A 21340-nucleotide genomic window follows, 5' to 3' on the forward strand; every position below is an offset into this window, starting at 1 on the left:
CCGGCGTTTAGCGCGATAAAATCTCTACATGGACGCTACGCTCGACAATTCTTAGGTGTAAGGGAATCGATCATGGGCCACGTGCCGGTCGGATAATGCCTTCTTCGAGTATGGTGTTGAATTCTGTTTTAGCGATAGTCAAGTGATCGGGTGCTGAACACCTAGGTCTGTGTGATACTGGTAGACCATCAATAGTTTTTGTACGCTGCACCGTATTGTGTAGCACTGTCGAGATGGGAACTGCTGTAATAGAAGAGCCTAATTACACTCACTTGGTGCTGTGCACTGCTGTGCAGCGATGAAACCTTATAGTAGTCAGGCTGGTAACACGCAACGAGCTCTGGCACTAGGCGGTAATAAGCATGTAGATCAGCACCTATTATTGCTCCAACACATCGGCTACCATGAAGTCCCACATGAAGAGGCAACACAGTCCCAAATCCAATTCTTTTCGCTAGATTCCTTAAAACAGAACTAGTATCCACCAAATATTTTTAGCCTGAATTCTTGTCGCTGACAAACGAGCACTGCGATGCTGACAAGAAATCGGCTGCGCCTACGACCGGCTACCTCTGCCATTCGCGAAGGAACACGCCGCAGTACAGCTTCGAGACTACTGATCTGTGTACTCAATGACTCAACCTTTGTCGCTAGAAAGTCGTTATCGACGTGCACAGCTACTGCTGTCGTTGTTGCACTGCTGCACAGCTGTGTTACTGCGCTATAATAAATGGAGCAGGAGCGATGGCTTCTTCAAATCTATCCGCAATCTTTTCAAAGTCATCCAATGGCATCTCTTTTTTGGGATATTACTATGGCCTTGACTTGCGATCATAGGCGGTTGCTCCAAATGGCGTGCAGCAAATTATCTGTAACAGTACCGGTATCCACCTCGCTCCTCAAGGGCGAAAGTTTCTGTGACGGCTTGCAATCTCCAATATCCTCCTGCTTCAGGACTTGAAGAATTCTGTCCTCCTGAAACTCTTTGAATTAATTCTGTCTTGAACTCGTCGTAAGAATTAGCCGCCAATGTCGCAATTATGACGTTCTGTACTTCCAAGGCGCAGTGATGATGTAAGTGACCCGCTATTAGGGTAAGTTTTGTTGAATAGGCCGTGATAAAACATAGTAAAACCTCACTTCAACTTATGCGAACCACAGCACAAGGTTATGCGGCCAGAATGGAGGTAAGCGCACAGCTAATCTTGATATAGCTGGCCCATCTGTCACCTTGTGATTTCTTGTCTAATTATGGTTGCGACATAGTTCGTGTCGGCTTACATATCACTCCAGTGTCACCACATGTCGGCTGCAACTAGAATAGCGTGTATTTATTAAACAGAGTGATAGTGCCTGAAGTATCACGATCGTGCTCTGTGAAAAGTAGGAACTTTATTTAACATAATAGACACACTCAACGCATAATAACTCCGAGTAATGAACCGTTCCTGATTGAATTATCTCGTAACGGGAAAAACTCATAACTACCAACACATAATGAAATACGGAACGCAAAAGTCAAAGATGAACTCTCACTGCTGCTGCATACAGTGTCGCTGGCTGGCGCGCAGTTAAATCTGATTGTCTAGTTGATAGGAGTTTCCCCACAACTACGAGGAACTCCACGACATGATCAAAACACAACTCAAGGGGGACGACTTCAAAGCGAAACCAACGGGGGAGGGGAGGACAAGATAAAGATCACACTACACAACATAGAAGACTACAACACCATAAAAAAGCCCTCACAGACACTATATGTTCCCCACCACCAAGACAAGGAACCTCCCCAGACGGCTCTCTGCCCAGGCAGTCAAGACAGACCCGACTGTCCACAGATTTGTTGTAAAAACTGTCCAGCAGATGGGCAAAAATGAGGCAGAGAGTAAGTGGCCATTATTTCAAGTCACTCTGCCGGATATACCCCAGAACAGGCGCGAGATCAAAGCTGTTCTGGCAGTCCCTGTCACCACGGGGCCGCTTTGCCGCTAGAACAAGGTAGTGCAATGCTTCAGGTATCAGGGACTGGATCACATAACAGCCCATTGCCAGATGCCTATGCGCTGCAGAAAATGCACCGAACCTCAAGGCACCAGGACATGCACAATAAAACACATGGACCTGCAGATAAGGTGTGTACTGTGTTGGAAGATCCACATGGCAGGGTACCAAGGCTGCGAGGTCCACAAAAAAAATACACAGAAGGCAAAGGGTGCGAAGGCCATCCCCTCCTCCCCCCGCCACACATATGAAAACAAGACACCACCACCCTGTCAAACCACGCAGAGAGACAAAACAGGACAACACATACAGACAAAACTTGGGTAAAACCAAGGCGTGACACACCAAGGGCAACATATGCGGAAGTGGTCTCCCAAGCAAAGAGCCACAGAAACGTCGAGAAACAGACGCAAGCCCAGTCACCACAACACCAGACCCACACGCAAGAACAACACCGGGAAAAGCACAACAACGACCAGGTCCACCAACACAGTGGAAGCCCTATGGAACATCACACTCAGTCCACCCCTTTCGATCGGTTGTTAGGCGTTGTGGTCTAGACCATTAACTTGGTCATGGAAATGATGAAGGAATTCAGGGAGGCCCAGAAGCAGAACACTCAGATCCTCGTTGCCCTTCGTCCAGCAGTGGCTCCCCTCTGTGACTTCCTCAGTAGTTTCAAAACCCCATCATGGATAGAGGACCAAATATCCAAGGCCTGACAATGTGCATCTTTAACACAGACAGCATTGTTAATCAAGAGATCGAGTTCAGAAAACTCATAAAGGAGTTCTCCATCGACATATGTATGATGGGGGAAACCCACCTAAAACCGGGAATAAAAGCGACAGTTCCCAACTACGTTAGCTACCGTAAAAACAGGCCAATCCAAGGTGGAGGAGTGGCGATATACATCAAAAGAGGGATCCCCCACCACCAGGTATTCTTACCAGCTACCAATAAAATCGAAGCAGTAGCAGTGGAAGTAACCACTGCCACCAGACCCCTAACAATTGTTGCAATCTACCGACCCCCACAAGACGAGGTAGATGAAGGAGACGTATCTGCTCTAGAGAAAATTGAAGGCAAACTCATAATAGGAGGCGGCTTAAATGCCAAACACCCCGATTGGAATTCTAGAGTAACCTCCAGAGCAGGTGCCAAACTGCAACAACTAGGGCGCAACCACCACTTCGAAACATGGGGTCTGGTTGAGCCCACACATTTTCCAAAAAATAGAGGTAGGCCGGATGTGTTAGACGTCACCCTCACTAGGAGGATCGCTGGGTTTGAGTCCACAAGGACAATCAACAGAATGCCCTCTGACCACAATCCAGTGATTCTAGAGGTCGACGTGGGAGAATGGGTTGCACTCCCACAATACCAGACGTCTTACAAACGTACAAACTGGGAGCAATACCGAGAAACTGTCACCTCAGATATCGTTCACACTCCACCACCTACTGGCAAATAGAACAAGTGCTACAAGACCTAACAGGTGCCATCTTGCAGGCAGCAGAAGATGCCACTCCCCCACAAAGGGACAGCCCACCCCCACAAGTACAACTCCCAGAACATTTGCTAGCTCAAATCCGACACAAGAACAGAGTGGCAAAAGAGTGGAAGATCACCAGAAATCAGGCCACCAGGAGGCTGCTGAATCGTTTACAGAGAGAGCTGAAGGCAGCGCTCAATGAACACAGAAACCAGCAATGGCAAAACCGCCTCACAGCCCTCAATGTAGACGATCACACTCTATGGCAAGCAACCAAGCAATTCACCAAAAGATGCATTACGACGCCGCCACTGCACAACGAGCAGGATCTGGCCTGCAGCCATGCTGAAAAGGCCAACGCCCTCGCCGACACCTTTGAGAAGCAGTTTCAAGCAGCAGAACCCCAGGGTAATGAACACGAAGAGGTAGTCCATCGTCAGCTGGCTGTCTTCCTCAATGCTGAGGAGGACCCAGAGGACGAACCCCCACTTTTCGCCCCCAAAGACGTGGCAAAAGCAATTAGGTCCCTCTCTTCAAAAAAGGTGCCAGGACACGACAGTGTCACCAACCAGCTAGTTAAAAACCTCCCGCTCTCGGCTATCGAACACCTCGCGAACGTCTTCAACGAGATTACTCATACCCATGAGTTCCCAGCATACTGAAAACAAGCAGAAGTGGCCGCAATACACAAATCCGGGAAAGACCCTTTATTCCTGGAGCACTACAACTCTCAGCAAGATCTATGATCGCCTCCTGCTTGTTCCCATACGAGACCACATCACCAATCAGCGACTTCTGCCGGATTTCCAATTCAGATTCCGACAGAAGCACTCTGCCCCACAACAGATCATGAGACTGGTGGGCGCCGCCACAGAGGGCTTCAACCACAGAGGCTACTGAAGGATAGTGCTACTTGATGTAGCCAAAGCCTTCGACTCAGTATGGCATTAAGGGCTATTATACAAGTTATACACGCAGGGGTTCCCTGGGATAATAGTCAGGTTAATCCAAAGCTATCTCACAAACAGAACTTACTCTGTCAAGTTTCCGACACCACCTGCACCACCAAAAGGCGTATTCGTGCTGGGGTGCCACAGGGATCGGTCCTGGGGCCCGTTTTTTGTACAGTGTGTACTGTACCCCCCCCCCCTGGTGCACACCGCACAGTATCCTCATGACACAGCCTTTTACACTCGTAATGCGAATATGGACCTGGTCATTCATAGGCTACAAAGGGTTTTAGCTAACACAGAAACCTCGGCCCATCACTGCCACATCACCATCAGTCCTGAAAAGACACAGGCTATGGTGATCACCCGGAGACTCGGGAGACTTGGGCCCCCCTTAACGCCCCTTCCCCTTCACCTGCACCTACATGGATACCGACTCTACTGGCGCAGATCCGCCAAGTATCTCGGCGTAACCTTGGACTCGAGACCAACATGGAAACTGTTGTGGCTTGGCAAGACAGCCAAGCCACTATGAGGAAGCCGAAAGGCACGCGTTTAAGCTCACGCAGGCTGGCGCGAGGTCTGGAACAGGACAAGGACTTTATAGTAGCAAATAACGTACGTAGCTGCTGGAATACTTAACTTTAATCCACAATTGGTGAACATCGCTCTTGACGGTACATGTTTTACAGCATCAATAGTGACTGGTAATGGCGCCTTGCTAGGTCGCAGCAAATGACGTAGCTGAAGGCTATGCTAACTATCGTCTCGGCAAATGAGAGCGTAATTTGTCAGTGAACCATCGCTAGCAAAGTCGGCTGTACAACTGGGGCGAGTGCTAGGAAGTCTCTCTAGACCTGCCGTGTGGCGGCGCTCGGTCTGCAATCACTGATAGTGGCGACACGCGGGTCCGACGTATACTAACGGACCGCGGCCGATTTAAAGGCTACCACCTAGCAAGTGTGCTGTCTGGCGGTGACACCACAGAAATCCCACATAGACGAGGTCCACAGGAAGTCTGTGCTAGAATGTCCATCCTATACCCAGTCCTCAACACAACCAGCTCCCTTCCCTGCTCTGTAGGAGTAAATGTCTATCAGGCCTTTATACGGCCAGTAATGGAGTATGCGTGTCCTGTCTGGGGATACGCGGCGATGCAGGATCTGGACAAACTCCAGAGGCTGCAGAACCGCGCCCTCAGGAGGGCACTGCATCTACCCATGGGATCCCCACCGACGATCTGCGCGCTGCTGTCGAGATACCCCTCCTCAAAGGAAGATTCCAAGATCTGGCAAGGAATTTCTACGAGAGCTTTTCCAGATCTGGAAATAACCTCATCCACTCCTTAGGTCGGTATGGCACGTCCCGTGATAAGCACAAACGCCCTATGACGATCTTTGATGACTAAGTCGAAGAGAAAAATCCTAAAATCTCCAAGTCCTAATACAAATCCTTAATCCTTAAAATACCCAACATCTCGCCAACCTCAGGCAAGTACAAGAAACCACCAGAGCACCACCACAATACACAGACAGCCAAACATTCAAAGATAATCACACACACACACACACACACACACACACACACACAACACACATTCTGGAGTAAAAGCCAACAGGCTACAAATTCCTCCATAGACTTCCCCAAGGAGGGGAAAGTAAAAGGTGTGAGTGTGTGTTAGAGAGAGAGAGAGAGAGAGAGAGAGAGAGAGAGAGAGGGAGGGAGTTGGGGAATTAAAGGTCGCCGCGACATCAGTCTGACGTTGCGATGTGTTTAACTTCATTATTCCTCGGTTGTATAGTGCACAATAGCTCTGCAGTTATTTTCTGTTCACTATAATCTAACTCGCAAAATTCGGTTCTTTATTCTAGATATCTTTCAGTTCCGAGGCTCAACTATAAGGATTTGGAAGGCCTAATGAAGTTTTGCCGTCCTGTTATTATGAAGGTCCTCAGTCACCCGCCCCACAGCTAAAAATATGCGATGTATATACTATCGCTGTATTATCACAATCATTAATTTGTGTTGTCGTGGTTATTATGGAATTATTGAGTCTGTGTCGTTTCACTTATCCGTTTCTTTCCCCTCACGGAATGACGTTTGACTGCATGTTGCCAAATTACTTCATTCTGGAGATACAATGGATGTCAATAACGCTGTTTCCAAATTCATTGTAACCAAGATGATTAATTTATGAAATAAAAATTATTGGATATACTTGTATATTGATGTAATCAGAGATCAACACTAAAATCGCTTTTTCTCGAGGTTCATAAAAAGACTTACATTGCCCTCCTTTCCCCTGACCCTCCAATGCAAATGCTGCTAAGCTCTCCCACCAAGACGAAGAAAAAATATCCTCAAGTGGAGTTCCTGATTTGTATCCAGAACCAGACCAACTGTTTAGTTACAGTATGACATTCCCTCATTCTCAAAACTGCAAATTGTAATCAAATTTTACTCTTCTATTTTGGAAATATTTCTTTAGTTGATACAGCTTGTTTTTTCAACATTAACTAATACAAAGCAGCTTACAGTTATTATCTCACCTCCAAAACAATATCACACATTTCAACAATAAACTTTTCATGTTCTGTACTTTGTATAAAACCGTGTTTGTACAGAAGCGCCAATCACTATATTTCATTTAACAGAGCGTTTATAAAGCTGTCAAACTATCAGTGATGATACACATTTTCGGAATATGCAGCTCATGCTTACAATGTCTATAATCATTTCTAATCGCAGAGTAGTGAAGTTTCTTTCGTAAGTGAATTCGTGCTGCAGTAATATCTTTGGTGAAGCTGCCAGTAGTTGGTGTTAGAAGTGTGTAGTCTTGTCAGCTGAGTGTGTTTGTATATTCGTCTTCATGTCGAGTGATGTTATTGTCGGTTGATTGATTGGTTCAGAGCCTGACTTCAGTAAAGGATAAACTGTTATGGATTTGTAATTATTGTGCTTGGAATGGTATTTTTGTTTAGAAACATTGGTCTCCGATATGTGAAATATGTTTGAACAACTTGGAAGGTACCGTAGTATATATTACGTGGGCTATTTGTATATGTATAGGGCATTTTTTTTCGGATCCTCTTTTGACTGTCAGAATTTTTACGTAAGAAAACTTCAGATTCTAAATTAAGTGAAATTCATACTTCGCCTGAAACATTGTGAAATTGACATTGTAATACATTTTTAGAACACAAGAAACTTCAAAATACTTGTAACTAATAATCAAAGTGATTTTTTGTGTATAATAGCAACTGTTACCACCCACTGAGTAATATAGTATGGAAAATCACTGTCGGTTTTTTTTTTTTTTTTTATTAATTTGTTCACTTGAGGATCTAGTATTTCATGTAACACTTTATTTATAATTCCCGGCGTTTCGTGAATAAGTTAGTTTGACACAGTTTCCTGCTGTCTTCAGCCCTTTACGTATACTTTCCATAAATGATTAATATTTCGGATTTTGTATTTGTAAATTGGTAATGTTAAGGATGAATTCCCGGGTACCGTAAATTTGTCACACTGCAAGTAATAGTAGCCTAGCCTTGTGTTAGAATGATGTGAACACTTGGATTGTTGTGACGATTTATGTGTGCGCTGAACTCCAGTCTGTAAAACAATATTTTAAGGGAATGTAAAAATAATGAGAGAGAAAATTACTCAGAATAATATGATTAACCCCAAATGGACACTGAGATATTGTGTGTTTGTAGCTATAGGAATGCTGTTTCTTGTATCAAGTTACTGTCTGTTATACTGTCAACTAGTTTTCAAGTTTGCCATATTCCTATGGATCACCACTCATTGTGGACACATTTACTGTTAAGTGTTAACCATGTCTCACTCGTAGTATTAGGTTACGAAAGTGACAAAAGGTGTGATATTGTTTTGGAGTTGAGATAACAACTGTAACATGCCTTGTATTAGTTAATGTTGAAAAACCAAGCTGTATCAACTAAAGAAAAATTTCTAAAATGGAAGAGTAAAATTTTGATTACAATTTGCAGTTTTCAGAATGAGGGAATGTCATACTGTAACTTTGAAAAGCTCGAGGTTGGGGAATTCAGACAAACCATGTAGGACCCAGAAGCTCCATTAAACTAGACACACGTCTACGGATGAAAAGCATGATCTAAAATCTGAGGCAAATCTATGTTGATAGTGTTACAAATCTTAATTCCAAACCACTGAAGAAGAAGAAAGAGTCACGAACCACATTTTTGTGTATTTGCTCTGTTATAAACAAACTTAAAGTAGTATCTGAGAAAAACTAAGTTGTAAAATGAAATTAAATATTATTATCTTTACAGACTTATTGCAGGGTTGACCTTGGCATGAAAAGCTGCAAATGTGCGAAGAGATCAGTTGACAGTTTTCCACGATACAAAAGAAACACTAAATGGAAATCCTTATTCCAAAATCAAGGCTCCTTGTGTTTAGTTGGACCCCCCTTTCAAATTCAATCTATTGTGATCCTCAGTCGGAGGACTGGTTTGATGCAGCTCTCCATACTAGTTTGTTCTGTACAAGTCTTCCTCTCTGAATAACTACTGCTACCTTCATCCTTTTGAACTTTCTTACGGTATTCATCTGTTGGTCTCCCTCTATAATTCCCCTCCCCTCACCCCCTCTCTTACCTGTGCTTATCTCCAGTAGTGAGTTGGTCTCTCTCGATGTTTCAGAATATGTCTTACCAACCAATCCCTCCTTTTATTCAAATTGTGAAACAAATATCTTTTCTCTCCCATTCTATTCAATACCTCCTCATCAGTTATATGATCTACCCTTTGATCTTCAGCATTTGAAAACCTTCTATGAACAGTTTATCATTCATGTTTCACATCCATACAAAGCTACACTCCAAACAAATCCCTTCAGAAAAGGCTCCCTAAAATTTATATTTGACATTAACAAATTTCTCTTTTTCAAAAATACTTTTCTTGCTGTTGGCAGTCTGCATTTTATATCCTCTGTTCTGCCACCATCTGTTATATTGTTGCCCAAAATTACAGATCAGTCCTATTTTCTCTCTCATTTCTTGATCTTATTGGAAATACGGAAGCGTCCGATCCCACCCGTCTGCTTTGCCCCTTACGTCACAAATATGGCGGAAACAAAAACAAACACACACACTTTCCACAAGAAGCCTAATGACACTAACGGGACAAGTGCAGGAAATGGGGTGTTTTGGGTGGGGGGGGGGGGGGCAAACTAAACATAAACAAATTTAGACGCCTTGCGCAGCTACAACGTGTAAGTGAAGACAGCCACGCATGAATACCCACCCACTTCCCCAGGGGTCGTAACCCCTGCAACCCATAGAAGATAAAGATGCTTCAGTAGCTGATTAGTGTTTTTTGTCTTTTACAAAAAAAAATCTCACGGGATAGAACGAACAGATCAGAAAAGTAAATAAAATAAGATAAAACAGAACTGGAGACAGCCACACTCAAACCAAACTCCGCGCCATCATGACGTCACACACGACAACACCCTTACGCCGCGGGTCAAAGCCGACGCGTGGGATCGGACGCTTCTGTCGACCCATCTTATTACCCCAGCTTTACTCATTTTAATTTGACAACATTCTTTAGCCTTTGTTTTGCTTGCATAGGTATTCATATTATAACTTCTTTTCAAGACATTCTTCATTCTGTTCAGGTGCTAGCCCAAGTCTCTTGCTGCCTCTGATGGAGAATTTTTATTCCAAATCTCTCCCATATTTTCTTCATGTTTGGTATATCTTGAATAAAATGACATTTTGATTGACATACTGAAATTTACCTTCTTGTCACTTATGTTGACCAGTGAAGGCAAATTCCAGAGTAATTTCCTTGAAAAATTTCATTTGCCAGATGGAGCTAAACTTCATCCACAGTTGTGACTTTGTCCATGGAACTTCAGTTCGTACCTTTCCAGATTGCCTCACCATTGTTGGAATATGTGCCATAGGAGGCATCTTGTTGAAAAGTATGTGAAAGTTTTCACAAGCTCTGAGACCAGCATTTGTGAAAATGGGTCATTTATGTTTTAAAGATTAGAAACTTGAGCATACCTGTAATCAGTGAATTTGAGCGTTTCTTTCAGTAGTTAAAAAACATACTAAGTAATGTGCTTATTTCTGTAGTTATGGATATAGTAGACTTAAGTAATGTGCTTTAAAAAATCTTAGTAAGTGTACAGTAGCGCGAATAATTTATGCTCCTGGCATTGATGGGTCAGTATTTCTTATAAATATGTATGGGTCGACAGAAGCGTCCGATCCAACGCGTCGGCTTTGACCCGTGACGTAAGGGTGTTGTCGTGTGTGACGTCATGACGGCGCGGAGTTTGGTTTGAGTGTGGCTGTCTCCAGTTCTGTTTTATCTTATTTTATTTACTTTTCTGATCTGTTCATTCTATCTCGTGAGATTTTTTTTTTTTTCTTAATTTAAAAACACTTATTACTTATTTTAATTATCTGTTTCCTCGAATTTCTGTTTTAGTTTATTATATTTATCTTTCTGATCTGTTCGTTCTATCCCGTGAGATTTTTTTTTTTTTAAAAGACAAAAAACACTAATCAGCTACTGAAGCATCTTTATCTTCTATGGGTTGCAGGGGTTACGACCCCTGGGGAGGTGGGTGGGTATTCATGCATGGCTGTCTTCACTTACACGTTGTAGCTACGCAAGGCATCTAAATTTGTTTATATTTAGTTTGCCCCCCACCCAAAACGCCCCATTTCTCGCACTTGTCCCGTTAGTGTCATTAGGCTTCTTGTGGAAAGTGTGTGTGTTTGTTTTTGTTTCCGCCATATTTGTGACGTCATGGGTCAAAGCAGATAGGTGGGATCGGACGCTTCCGTATTTCCATATGTATAATGTAAACAGCACTAACAAATGTTTCATTGAAGAGACTGCCTAAAATTTAAGGTTCTTGTACTAACTTTATGCAAAGTATATATATATAAAAAGAAGTCAAGCCAAGCCTGTGACACTCAGCCTGTGGACTGGCATTTGGCCAGAGAGTGTGCATAACACAGCCTTTTGTGTGTCACGGCACTTGAGGAGGGGGGCAGAGGGGGTATCTCCATTGCCAGTATCAAGTACGGTACTCTATTTGCCAGACCACGGCCACCCATGTTATAGATACCATGAAAAAATATGTAAAATTTGTGGATAAAGATCATGTCAGGATTGCTAAAATCTGCATAACTCCAGCGTGCTGTTAGAGTGGGACAGCAACTCATTTTTAGATTGTTATGCAAAAAGAGATGCCTAGATTTGCAACTAAAATGTATGTTTATTTAGTCAGTGACCGGTTTCTGGCTACGCCCATTCTTAAAGCAACCTATGTACGAAAGTCAAAATTATAATTTATCCAAACACATTGTTTAATGACTGCAAAGCATAAATGGATAGCATATCACAACCAATACATACCAATGTTTGCCAGGTAAAATGTCTATCACAATAGCAGTAAACAGAATCCATGCAGATGCATACCATCCTAACTAATGTTTGTTAACAATTTACACTAGTCAAGTCAGAAGCTACTAGAAAACCTAGGGAAGATGGTGTCCTCTTCTAGCCATGGTCAAGTTGGAAGCTACTAGGAAACCTAGGGGAGATGGTGCCCTCTTTGGGCCATGACTCTTTTATTTCGGGAAAGGTTGTTTCCATAGCAGTGCATAGTCTTCAAAAACAAGCAATTCACAATCGTGAAAAACAAGCAGGATACAAAACTATTACATAACATATGTGCCACATACATATATTTTGTATGTGTGCTTATGTACATGCACAAAATACGATGTAATACTAAACCCTAACATACAGATCCACAGAGGGTAAGGCCTGCATGCCATAAGGCATGAAAATGTCAATACGTCATCATAGAATTATAATACAGCATTGCTATATTGTAGCCTACATAGTATTGCCATTCCGTGGCAAAGTTGCCAAACATGAGCATAGATCGCAAACAAATGTTTAAACAAAGTTTAAAAAAAATATGCCATTAAAAGACATGCACAAGCATAGTTATTTTCTACACTTTTGAATTAAAAATGGACCAGTCTGTATCATGCATAGAGAGAGATACGACAGTAAGATTACCTGCAGAATTAATTACATAAAATAAACAGTAATTATACAAACACTAGCATCCGAGTATCCAATACAACTCCCAGGGTGTGATGAAAGGGTTTGAATATGGCGGGCAAAACTCAGAAACGGGGGGAGGAAGGAGATAGGAGAAGGTGGCAAGGGGGAGTCTAAATCGAGGATTCTAGCAAAGTAAGCTGCAATGTTTATTTCCAAATGCACAAACCACTGATAAATATACCATATAAAATATAAGCTATGCATTACCATAAATATTTTCCACAATTATGCATAAAAATATTTTTGGAAAAACAGTATACATACCATGAAGTAAAATGACAAAACATAATGACTGGGACTTACCTCTTTCAGGCACAAGTTGCTCTCAAGGCATATATAGGACAAACATTCCAAACAGTATTGTGAATGCCCACAATGTTGAATGAGTAAGCACACAAATGTTTCTGGAAGGCATAGTCTTACCAAAAGTAGACTTAGTAAGAGGCACCCACACTACACCGTTAGTGATTAAAAGTAAATAATAAAATTGTGTTGTTGTTGTGGTCTGCAGTCCTGAGACTGGTTTGATGAAGCTCTCCATGCTACCCTATCCTGTGCAAGCTTCTTCATCTCCCAGTACTTACTACAACCTACATCCAACTGAATCTGCTTAGTGTAATCATCTCTTGGTCTCCCTCTACGATTTGTACCCTCCACACTGCCTGACCAATGCTAAATTTGTGATCCCCTGATGCCTCAGAACATGTCCTACCAACCGGTCCCTTCTTCTTGTCAAGTTGTGCCACAAACTCCTCCCCAATTCTATTCAATACCTCCTCATTAGTTATGTGATCTACCCATCTAATCTTCAGCATTCTCCTGTAGCACCACATTTCGAAAGCTTCTATTCTCTTCTTGTCCAAACTACGAGGGCTATCCACAAAGTACATTATGTTTTGGAATTAAAAATAAATAAAGTATTGGAATTTTTTTTAATTATATACAGATGAAAGCCACACTTAAATACTACTTTTCTACATAGTTGCCATTTAAATTAAGGCACTTATTGTAGCGATGGACGAGCTTGGAAATTCCTTCGTCGTAAAATGCGGCCACCTGCGCCTTCAACCACGTGGTTACCTCTTCTTGAAGCTGTGCGTCGTCATCAAAATGCTGCATAGCCAACCACTTCTTCATTGACAAACTGCCTATTGGCTTCTGTCTCGGGTTCTTCGGCCGACGTTCATCTAATGATTTTTCTGACGTTTCGCCAGCACGAGTGGCTGGCATTGTCAAAGCTTCACTCTCCATTGCCGGTGGTGAACTGGAACGTTGGCCGAAGAACCCGAGACGGAAGCCAATAGGCAGTTTGTCAACAAGTGGCCACGAAAGCCTTAACAATTTTGCACTTCTTCATTGCTGGGAGTAAGTAGAAGTCGCTCGGTGCCAGGTCGGGACTGTACGGCGGATGAGGAAACAACTCCCACTTAAAAGATTAGAGAACTTCACAAGTGGCATTTCCCGTGTGGGCACGGTCGTTGTCGTGAATCAGCAAGATCTTTGAGCCCAACTTTCCCCTGCGCTTGTTTTGTATTACTCTTCTGAGGTTGTGCAGAGTTTGGCAATACCTTTGAGAGTTTATTGTAGTGCCTCTTACCAGAAAATCCACAAAAATCACACCTTTTCTGTCCCAAAAGAAGAGGTAACCACGTGGTTGAAGGTGCAGGCGGCAGAAATTTACGACGAAGGAATTTCAAAGCTCGTCCATCGCTACGATAAGTGCCTTAATTTAAATGGCTACTATGTAGAAAAGTAGTATTTAAGTGTGGCTTTCATCTGTATATAATTTAAAAAATTTCCAATACTTTATTTATTTTTAATTCCAAAACGTAATGTACTTTGTGGATAGCCCTCGTGTTTATTGTCCATGTTTCACTTCCATACATGGCTATACACCATACAAATTCTTTCAGAAACGACTACCTGACACTTAAATCTAGTCTCGATGTTAACAAATTTCTCTTCTTCAGAAACGCTTTCCTTTCCATTGCCAGTCTACATTTTATATTTTCTCTTACTTCGACCATCAACAGTTGTTTTGCTCCCCAAATAGCAAAACTCCTTTACTACTTTAAGTGTTTCATTTCCTAATCTAATTCCCTCAGCATCACCCGACTTAATTCCACTACATCCCATTATCCTCATTTTCCTTTTGTTGATGTTCATCTTATATCCTCCTTTCAAGACACTGTCCATTCCGTTCAACTGCTCTTCCAAGTCCTTTGCTGTCTCTGACAGAATTACAATGTCATCGGCGAACCTCAAAGTTTTTACTTCTTGTCCATGAATTTTAATACCTACTCCGAATTTTTGTTTTGTTTCCTTTACTGCTTGCTCAATATACAGATTGAATAACATCGGGGAGAGGCTACAACCCTGTCTCACTCCTTTCCCAACCACTGCTTCCCTTTCATGCCCCTCGACTCTTTATAACTGCCGTCTGGTTTCTGTACAAATTGTAAATAGCCTTTCGCTCCCTGTATTTTACCCCTGGCACATTTCTACGGAATCCAAACTGTTCTTCCCTGAGGTCGGCTTCTACCAGTTTTTCCATTCATCTGTAAAGAATCTGTGTTAGTATTTTACAGCTGTGACTTATTAAACTGATAGTTCGGTAATTTTCACACCTGCTTTCTTTGGGATTGGAATTATTATATTCTTCTTGAAGTCTGAGGGTATTTCACCTGTCTCATATATCTTGCGCACAAGATGGTAGAGTTTTGTCAGGACTGGCTTTCCCAAGGCTTTCAGTAGTTCTGATGGAATGTTATCTACTCCCAGGGCCTTGTTTCGACTTACATCTTTCAGTGCTCTGTCAAACTCTTCACGCACTATCATATCTCCCATTTCATCTTCATCTACATTCTCTTCCATTTCCATAATATTGTCCTCAAGTACATCGCTATTGTATAGACCCTCTATATACTCCTTCCATCTTTCTGCTTTCCCTTCTTTGCTTAGAAATCGGTTTCCATCTGAGCTCTTGATATTCATACTAGTGGTTCTCTTTTCTCCAAAGGTCTCTTTAATTTTCCTGTATCTATCTTACCCCTAGTGAGATAAGCCTCTACATCCTTACATTTGTCCTCTGGCCATCCCTGCTTAGCCGTTTTGCACTTCCTGTCAATCTCATTTTTGAAACGTTTGTATTCCTTTTTGCCTGCTTCATTTACTGCATTTTTATATTTTCTCCTTTCATCAATTAAATTCAATATTTCTTCTGTTACCCAAGGATTTCTACTAGCCCTCATCTTTTTACCTACTTGATTCTCTGCTGCCTTCACTACTTCATCCCTCAGAGCTGCCCATTCTTCTTCTACTGTATTTCTTTCCCCCATTCCTGTCAATTGTTCCCTTATGCTCTCCCTGAAATCTGTACAACCTCTGGTTCTTTCAGTTTATCCAGGTCCCATCTCCTTAAATTCCCACCTTTTTGCAGTTTCTCCAGTTTTAATCTACAGTTCATAACCAATAGATTGTGGTCAGAGTCCACATCTGCCCCTGGAAATGTCTTACAATTTAAAACCCGGTTCCTAAATCTCTGTCTTCCCATTATATAATCTATCTGATACGTTCTGGTATCTCCAGGATTCTTTCACGTATACAACCTTCTTTTATGATTCTTGAACCGAGTGTTAGCTATGATTAAGTTATGCTCTGTGCAAAATTGTACCAGACGGCTTCCTTTTTCGTTTCTTACCCCCAATCCATATTCACCTACTATGTTTCCTTCTCTCCCTTTTCCTACTGTCGAATTCCATTCGTCTCCCTTCACTACCTGAATAATTTCTTTTATCTCATCATATGTTTCATCAATTTATTCATCATCTGCAGAGCTAGTTGGCATATAAACTTGTAATACTGTAGTAGGCCTGGGCTTCGTCTCTATCTTGGCCACAATATTGTGTTCACAATGCTGTTTGTAGTAGCTTACCCGCCACTCCTATTTTTTTATTCATTATTAAACCTACTCCTGCATTACCCCTATTTGATTTTGTATTTATAACCCTGTATTCACCTGACAAGAAGTCTTGTTCCTCCTGCCACCGAACTTCACTAATTCCCACTATATCTAACTTTAACCTGTCCATTTCCCTTTTTAAATTTTCCAAAATTATAAGAAAGGAAAGACATAGGGAGCAGATGGAGGGAGGCTAAAGTGCTAAAGACATCTAGGATGAAGATCATAGCTAAGTAAGGTGCAGTTAGTATTTAGACTATACAGGATATAAATGAACATGAATTACAATTCAAATACAATTGAATAAAATAGCCCACTGTAGCAACTGGTATACAACCTAATGTGGGAGGAAGGGCATTGCTGCATAGTGACGGGTAGGAGGCAGGCGTAGTCGGTGGTGAGTGAGGGCAGAGAGAAAGGATAAGGGAGATCCTAAAGAAAGGACGGGAGAGGAGAATGAGAAACAGGAAGGCTGGGGAAATTGGGTTGCAGTTGGGGGGGGGGGGGGGGGGGGGTTCCTAATGAGAAGGAAAAGTTTTGGAAAAGAGGACATATTGAAAGTGGGAACACGGGGGGAATAGGGAGCCCATGAGGAGAGGGGAGTGGGAGACAAACATTCTAAATAATTGCAGAAAAATGGATTACAGCACATTCATGAAGAGAGTAAAGAATCTGTTAAACTGAAAATCTACTTGTTCGTTTAGAATTTTATCAGGTTCTTTTCTTTTGTTAGTAAAATTTCCAATTGTCACTGACAACCGTCTGCATCCCCCTTGTTGCATAATCCTTGACTTATAAAGTACTATCTATACAATCGATGGAATGGTGCCCCTTTAGGAGATGCTAATTGAATGTGGCCTTATTGTTCGGGTTAAAATTCTCTTTATAACAGATGATAAAATTTCTACCTGTTTGGCCTGTGTAGTAGGTGATACACTCCCAAGGAACCAAATTCAAAATAAACTTGTAGACTTTTTGTTTAACGGATCCTTTGCTCTCTCCAGGAATGTGCTATAATCCATATTTCTGTAATTATACAGGGTATACATAAAGTCTGGGAACACTTTCAATTATTTACTTCACAATAACCAAACATTGTACAGGTATTGTACATATGTCATTTTGAAGATAAACCCTGAAAGCTTGTTTTCATGTATACCGCCACAGCGTAGTTTGGTAATTTGCTGATAGTCAGCACTAGTTGCAAACATGCTGAGATCAGGTGTGGAGCGAGCTGTTTCATGAAATGTCCTCCCTGATCACCAGCTCTCACTCCGTGTACCTTTTTTCTGTGGGGACACATTAAAGATCTGGTGTATGTATCGCCTCTACCACGTGATGTAGCAGAGCTCCGAGAGAGAATATGGGAAATGACTGCCACAGTTTACGATGCCATGCTGGGAGGTGTATGGCAATAATTCGATTACTGTATTGACATTTGCCGGGTCACTCATGGTTTGCATATCGAATGTTTGTAAAAAAAAAAAAACTTCCAGAGTTTCTCTTCAAATGCAATATGTGTGACATCTGTACAGTGTTTAGTTCTTGTGCAATAAATAATTGAAAGTGTTCCCAGACTTTATGTACACCCTGAATAGAATGTTTGCCCCTCGTACATTCCCCCCAATCACCACCTGCTGCCAATCACCCTTTGCACCCAATTTCCCTTTCTAAAACTTTTTCTTCTTGTTACCCCCCATCCCCAACACATTTCCCCCACCCCCTGCCAGTTGCAACAGCAATTTCCTCAGCCTTCCTACTTGTCCTTTGCTCACCTTTCCTTCCTCGCCATCTTAACTCCACACCCACGCTACAGCCCACTTCCTTAGAGCTCTTCGTTACCTTTGAAAACCTTCGGTGGATGTTGATTGTTGAATCAGTTTTCAGTAAGAAGTCATCTTCTCTAAAACGAATTGGTTTTAGAAGTGTTTGAGATGATCTAGTTTTCCAAGCGTCATTATGTTTTTAGCCTTGAGAATGGCTTATGCGCATTAGATTGTGTAGCAGTTGCTACAGTGTGCTATTTTATTCAGTTTGATGTATTCATTGTATTCAGATTGTAATTTATGCTCATTTATATCCTGTTTAGTTTTGAATACTTATAGTACCCTAATAAGCTATATCTTCATCTTAGAAATCTTTTGCACTTTAGCCTCCCCTTTCTGCTCCCTATGTCTTTCCTTATTTATAATTTTGCTATTTACTTTAATCACTTAATTATATAGCTGTGAAGTCTTATCTTTGGCAGGATTATACCTTCTTGAAAAGATTTGTGTTCGTACTCGCACAGTGTTGCGGGTATTTACAATATAGTTTGAAATGTTTGTCCTGTATACAGTGGGAGCAGCCTATGCTTGGCAGTGTTAAATTCCAGCCATTATGTTCAGTCATTTTATTTTATGGTACACCGTTTTTCTAAAAATAATTTTATGTATAGGGTTAAACTTTCAAACTGCTGTAGGAATAACACCACTGGTCAGAATGATGTCAAATTGCAACAGAATATTACCGGTGAAGGGGGAAAATGTATGACAGAAGAAAAATAAATAGTTGCAAAATGCAGCTATAGATGGTGCTGGAAGCATCATAATTTAAGAGTGGTTGACTAAAAAGACAAATGAATCTTACAACAATGTCTAAGGTGTACGTCTGACATTAAACAGATTGTATTACTCAGTGTGCATGGGTGTGTAGATGTGATACTGTTAGCTATGCAAACCCATCCACCATGGCTAGGTCATCTCTCATAAAATGGAAAAAATTGGTTTTTAACTATCCTGAGGTAAAAAATCACATAAAAAGCATCACTCACATCAGTTTTTAATTGTCCTGAGGCCAAAAACTGCATAAAAAGCATCAATCACATTGGTTTTTAACTGTCCTTAGGCCAAAAACTGCATAAAAAGCATCAATCAAATTGGAGTATTAAATTCCATGTGACTGGTGCAAAACATGTTCAATATGATGTCCTCCGTTCACTGCAAAAAGTTGAAATCGAGAAACAGCATGTTCCACAACTGATCGAAGTGTTTCTAGGGTCACATTCAGAATGTGTTGCGCAATGTGTGCCTTCAATGCAGCTAAGTTTGTAATCTGAACACTGAACACAACATATTTCAAATAGCCCCACAGCCAGAAGTCACACGGATTATGATCAGGTGATCGGGACGGGCATGCTGTAAGGAAATGGAGGCTGATAATTCTAGCATTTCCGAAATGGTGCTACAGCAGCTGCTTAAATGGAGTTGCTATGTGCGGAGGTGTGCCATCTTGCATCTAAATGATCCCATCTATACATCCATGCTATTAGAGAGCTGGAATGATGTGGTTGTGCGAAATACACTCATAGAGCTTACCAGTGACGGTACAGGTAACAGGACCAGAAGCACCAGTCTCTTCGAAAAAGTATGGCTCAGTGATAAATGATGCCGTAAACCTGCACCACACAGTGGCCTTTTCAGGATGAAGTGGTACTGGTTGACTTGCGTGTGAATTTTCTGTTGCCCATATTTGAAAATTCTGTGTATTGACATATCCTGTCAGATGGAAGTGGGCTTTGTCCACAAAATCTTCCACAGACAATCATTGTCCACTTCCATGTGAGCAAGGAATTCTAAAGCAAAGGTCTCTTGCTGGCAGCTCAGCAGGAAGCAGTTTGCCCACATGGCTAATTTTGAATGGATAGCAAAGAAGGATGTTTTATAGAATTTTATGCACTGTGCTCACGGGTATGTCCAATGTTTAGGCAGTTCTCTGTGCACTACACATTTGCACACTGCCACTCATCTCCTCCTGCATTGCTGTGGCGATTGCTTCCACTGACATCAAATCAATTCGTTTCCTCCCTCTACCAGGTTGCACACCAAAAGAACCCATCTTTTCGAATTTTCGAATCATTTTCTCTAGACCCATGGCAGTCATCAGACGAATGCTTTTTTTTCAAACCCTTCAGTGTCCAGAACTTCTGCAGAGTGATGTGTGCACAGTCATTATTCTTGTAATACAGCTTTACAAATACAGCATGATCATGCATTGAGACAGTTATGGCAAACGTCGCAAATGTAAAAGGAGGAAAAGCCATGTACTCAGTGTGTATATACCAACTTTAATGGGTCGTGCGCATGACAGGTGTTTTCATTTACATATTCTGTCATAACAGCACCATCTATTGATCAATTTTCACGGTTTTTTTTTTTTTTTTTTTTTTTTTTTTTTTTTTTTTTTTTTTTTTTTTTTTTTTTCCTGCCTTATGTTTTCCCCCTTCTCCGATAATATTCCGTTGCAATTTGACCTCATTCTGACCAGTGGTGTTATTTCTAAAAAGTTTAACTTTAATTATGATCACCCCATATAATTGTGGAAAATGTTTTTTGTAACTCATAGCTTACATTTTAGGCTCATCAGTAATTTGCACATTTGTAAGTAAACGTTACACCTTACTTCGGTAGAATCCTCAATTTAGACTCCCTCTTATCACCTTTTCCGGCTCGGCTTTCCTGCCAACCCCGCCCCCCTCCCACCACGCGCACACACCCTCTCCCCTCCGCTCCCGAGCTTTTCTTGTCCTATTCTAACCCTTTTAGCTCATCCACTTCCTTTCCATACTGCTTTCCTTTCCACCGCCTGCTTTCCTTTAAGCCCCCTTCCTATCATGGGAATTGTATTGATTGCTCAGATGTTACTGTTTTAGATAATTACTTTTTATTTCATGTAATTACTTCTGCATGTGATCTTACTGTTGTATCTCTCTTTATGCATGACATAGACAGGTCCATTTTTA

At 41.7% G+C, this 21340-nt stretch overlaps 1 protein-coding gene across 2 annotated transcripts in view; it reads left to right on the top strand.

Moving 5' to 3' along the window:
• Positions 1-7313: 7313 nt before the first annotated feature.
• Positions 7314-21340, top strand: part of LOC124551363 (BTB/POZ domain-containing protein 17) — a 135472-nt gene continuing 121445 nt past the window's right edge. Inside the window, exon 1 of one of the 2 annotated variants that reach the window (XM_047126398.1) lies at positions 7314-7473. In XM_047126398.1, coding sequence (XP_046982354.1) covers positions 7454-7473 — 20 coding nt within the window. In that variant the 5' untranslated portion in view covers positions 7314-7453. The remainder of the gene's footprint in view (positions 7474-21340) is intronic. The other variant, XM_047126397.1, reaches the window with a different exon arrangement.

The sequence above is a fragment of the Schistocerca americana genome, chromosome 9 (genome assembly GCF_021461395.2).
Source record: "Schistocerca americana isolate TAMUIC-IGC-003095 chromosome 9, iqSchAmer2.1, whole genome shotgun sequence".
Lineage (NCBI taxonomy): Eukaryota > Metazoa > Arthropoda > Insecta > Orthoptera > Acrididae > Schistocerca > Schistocerca americana.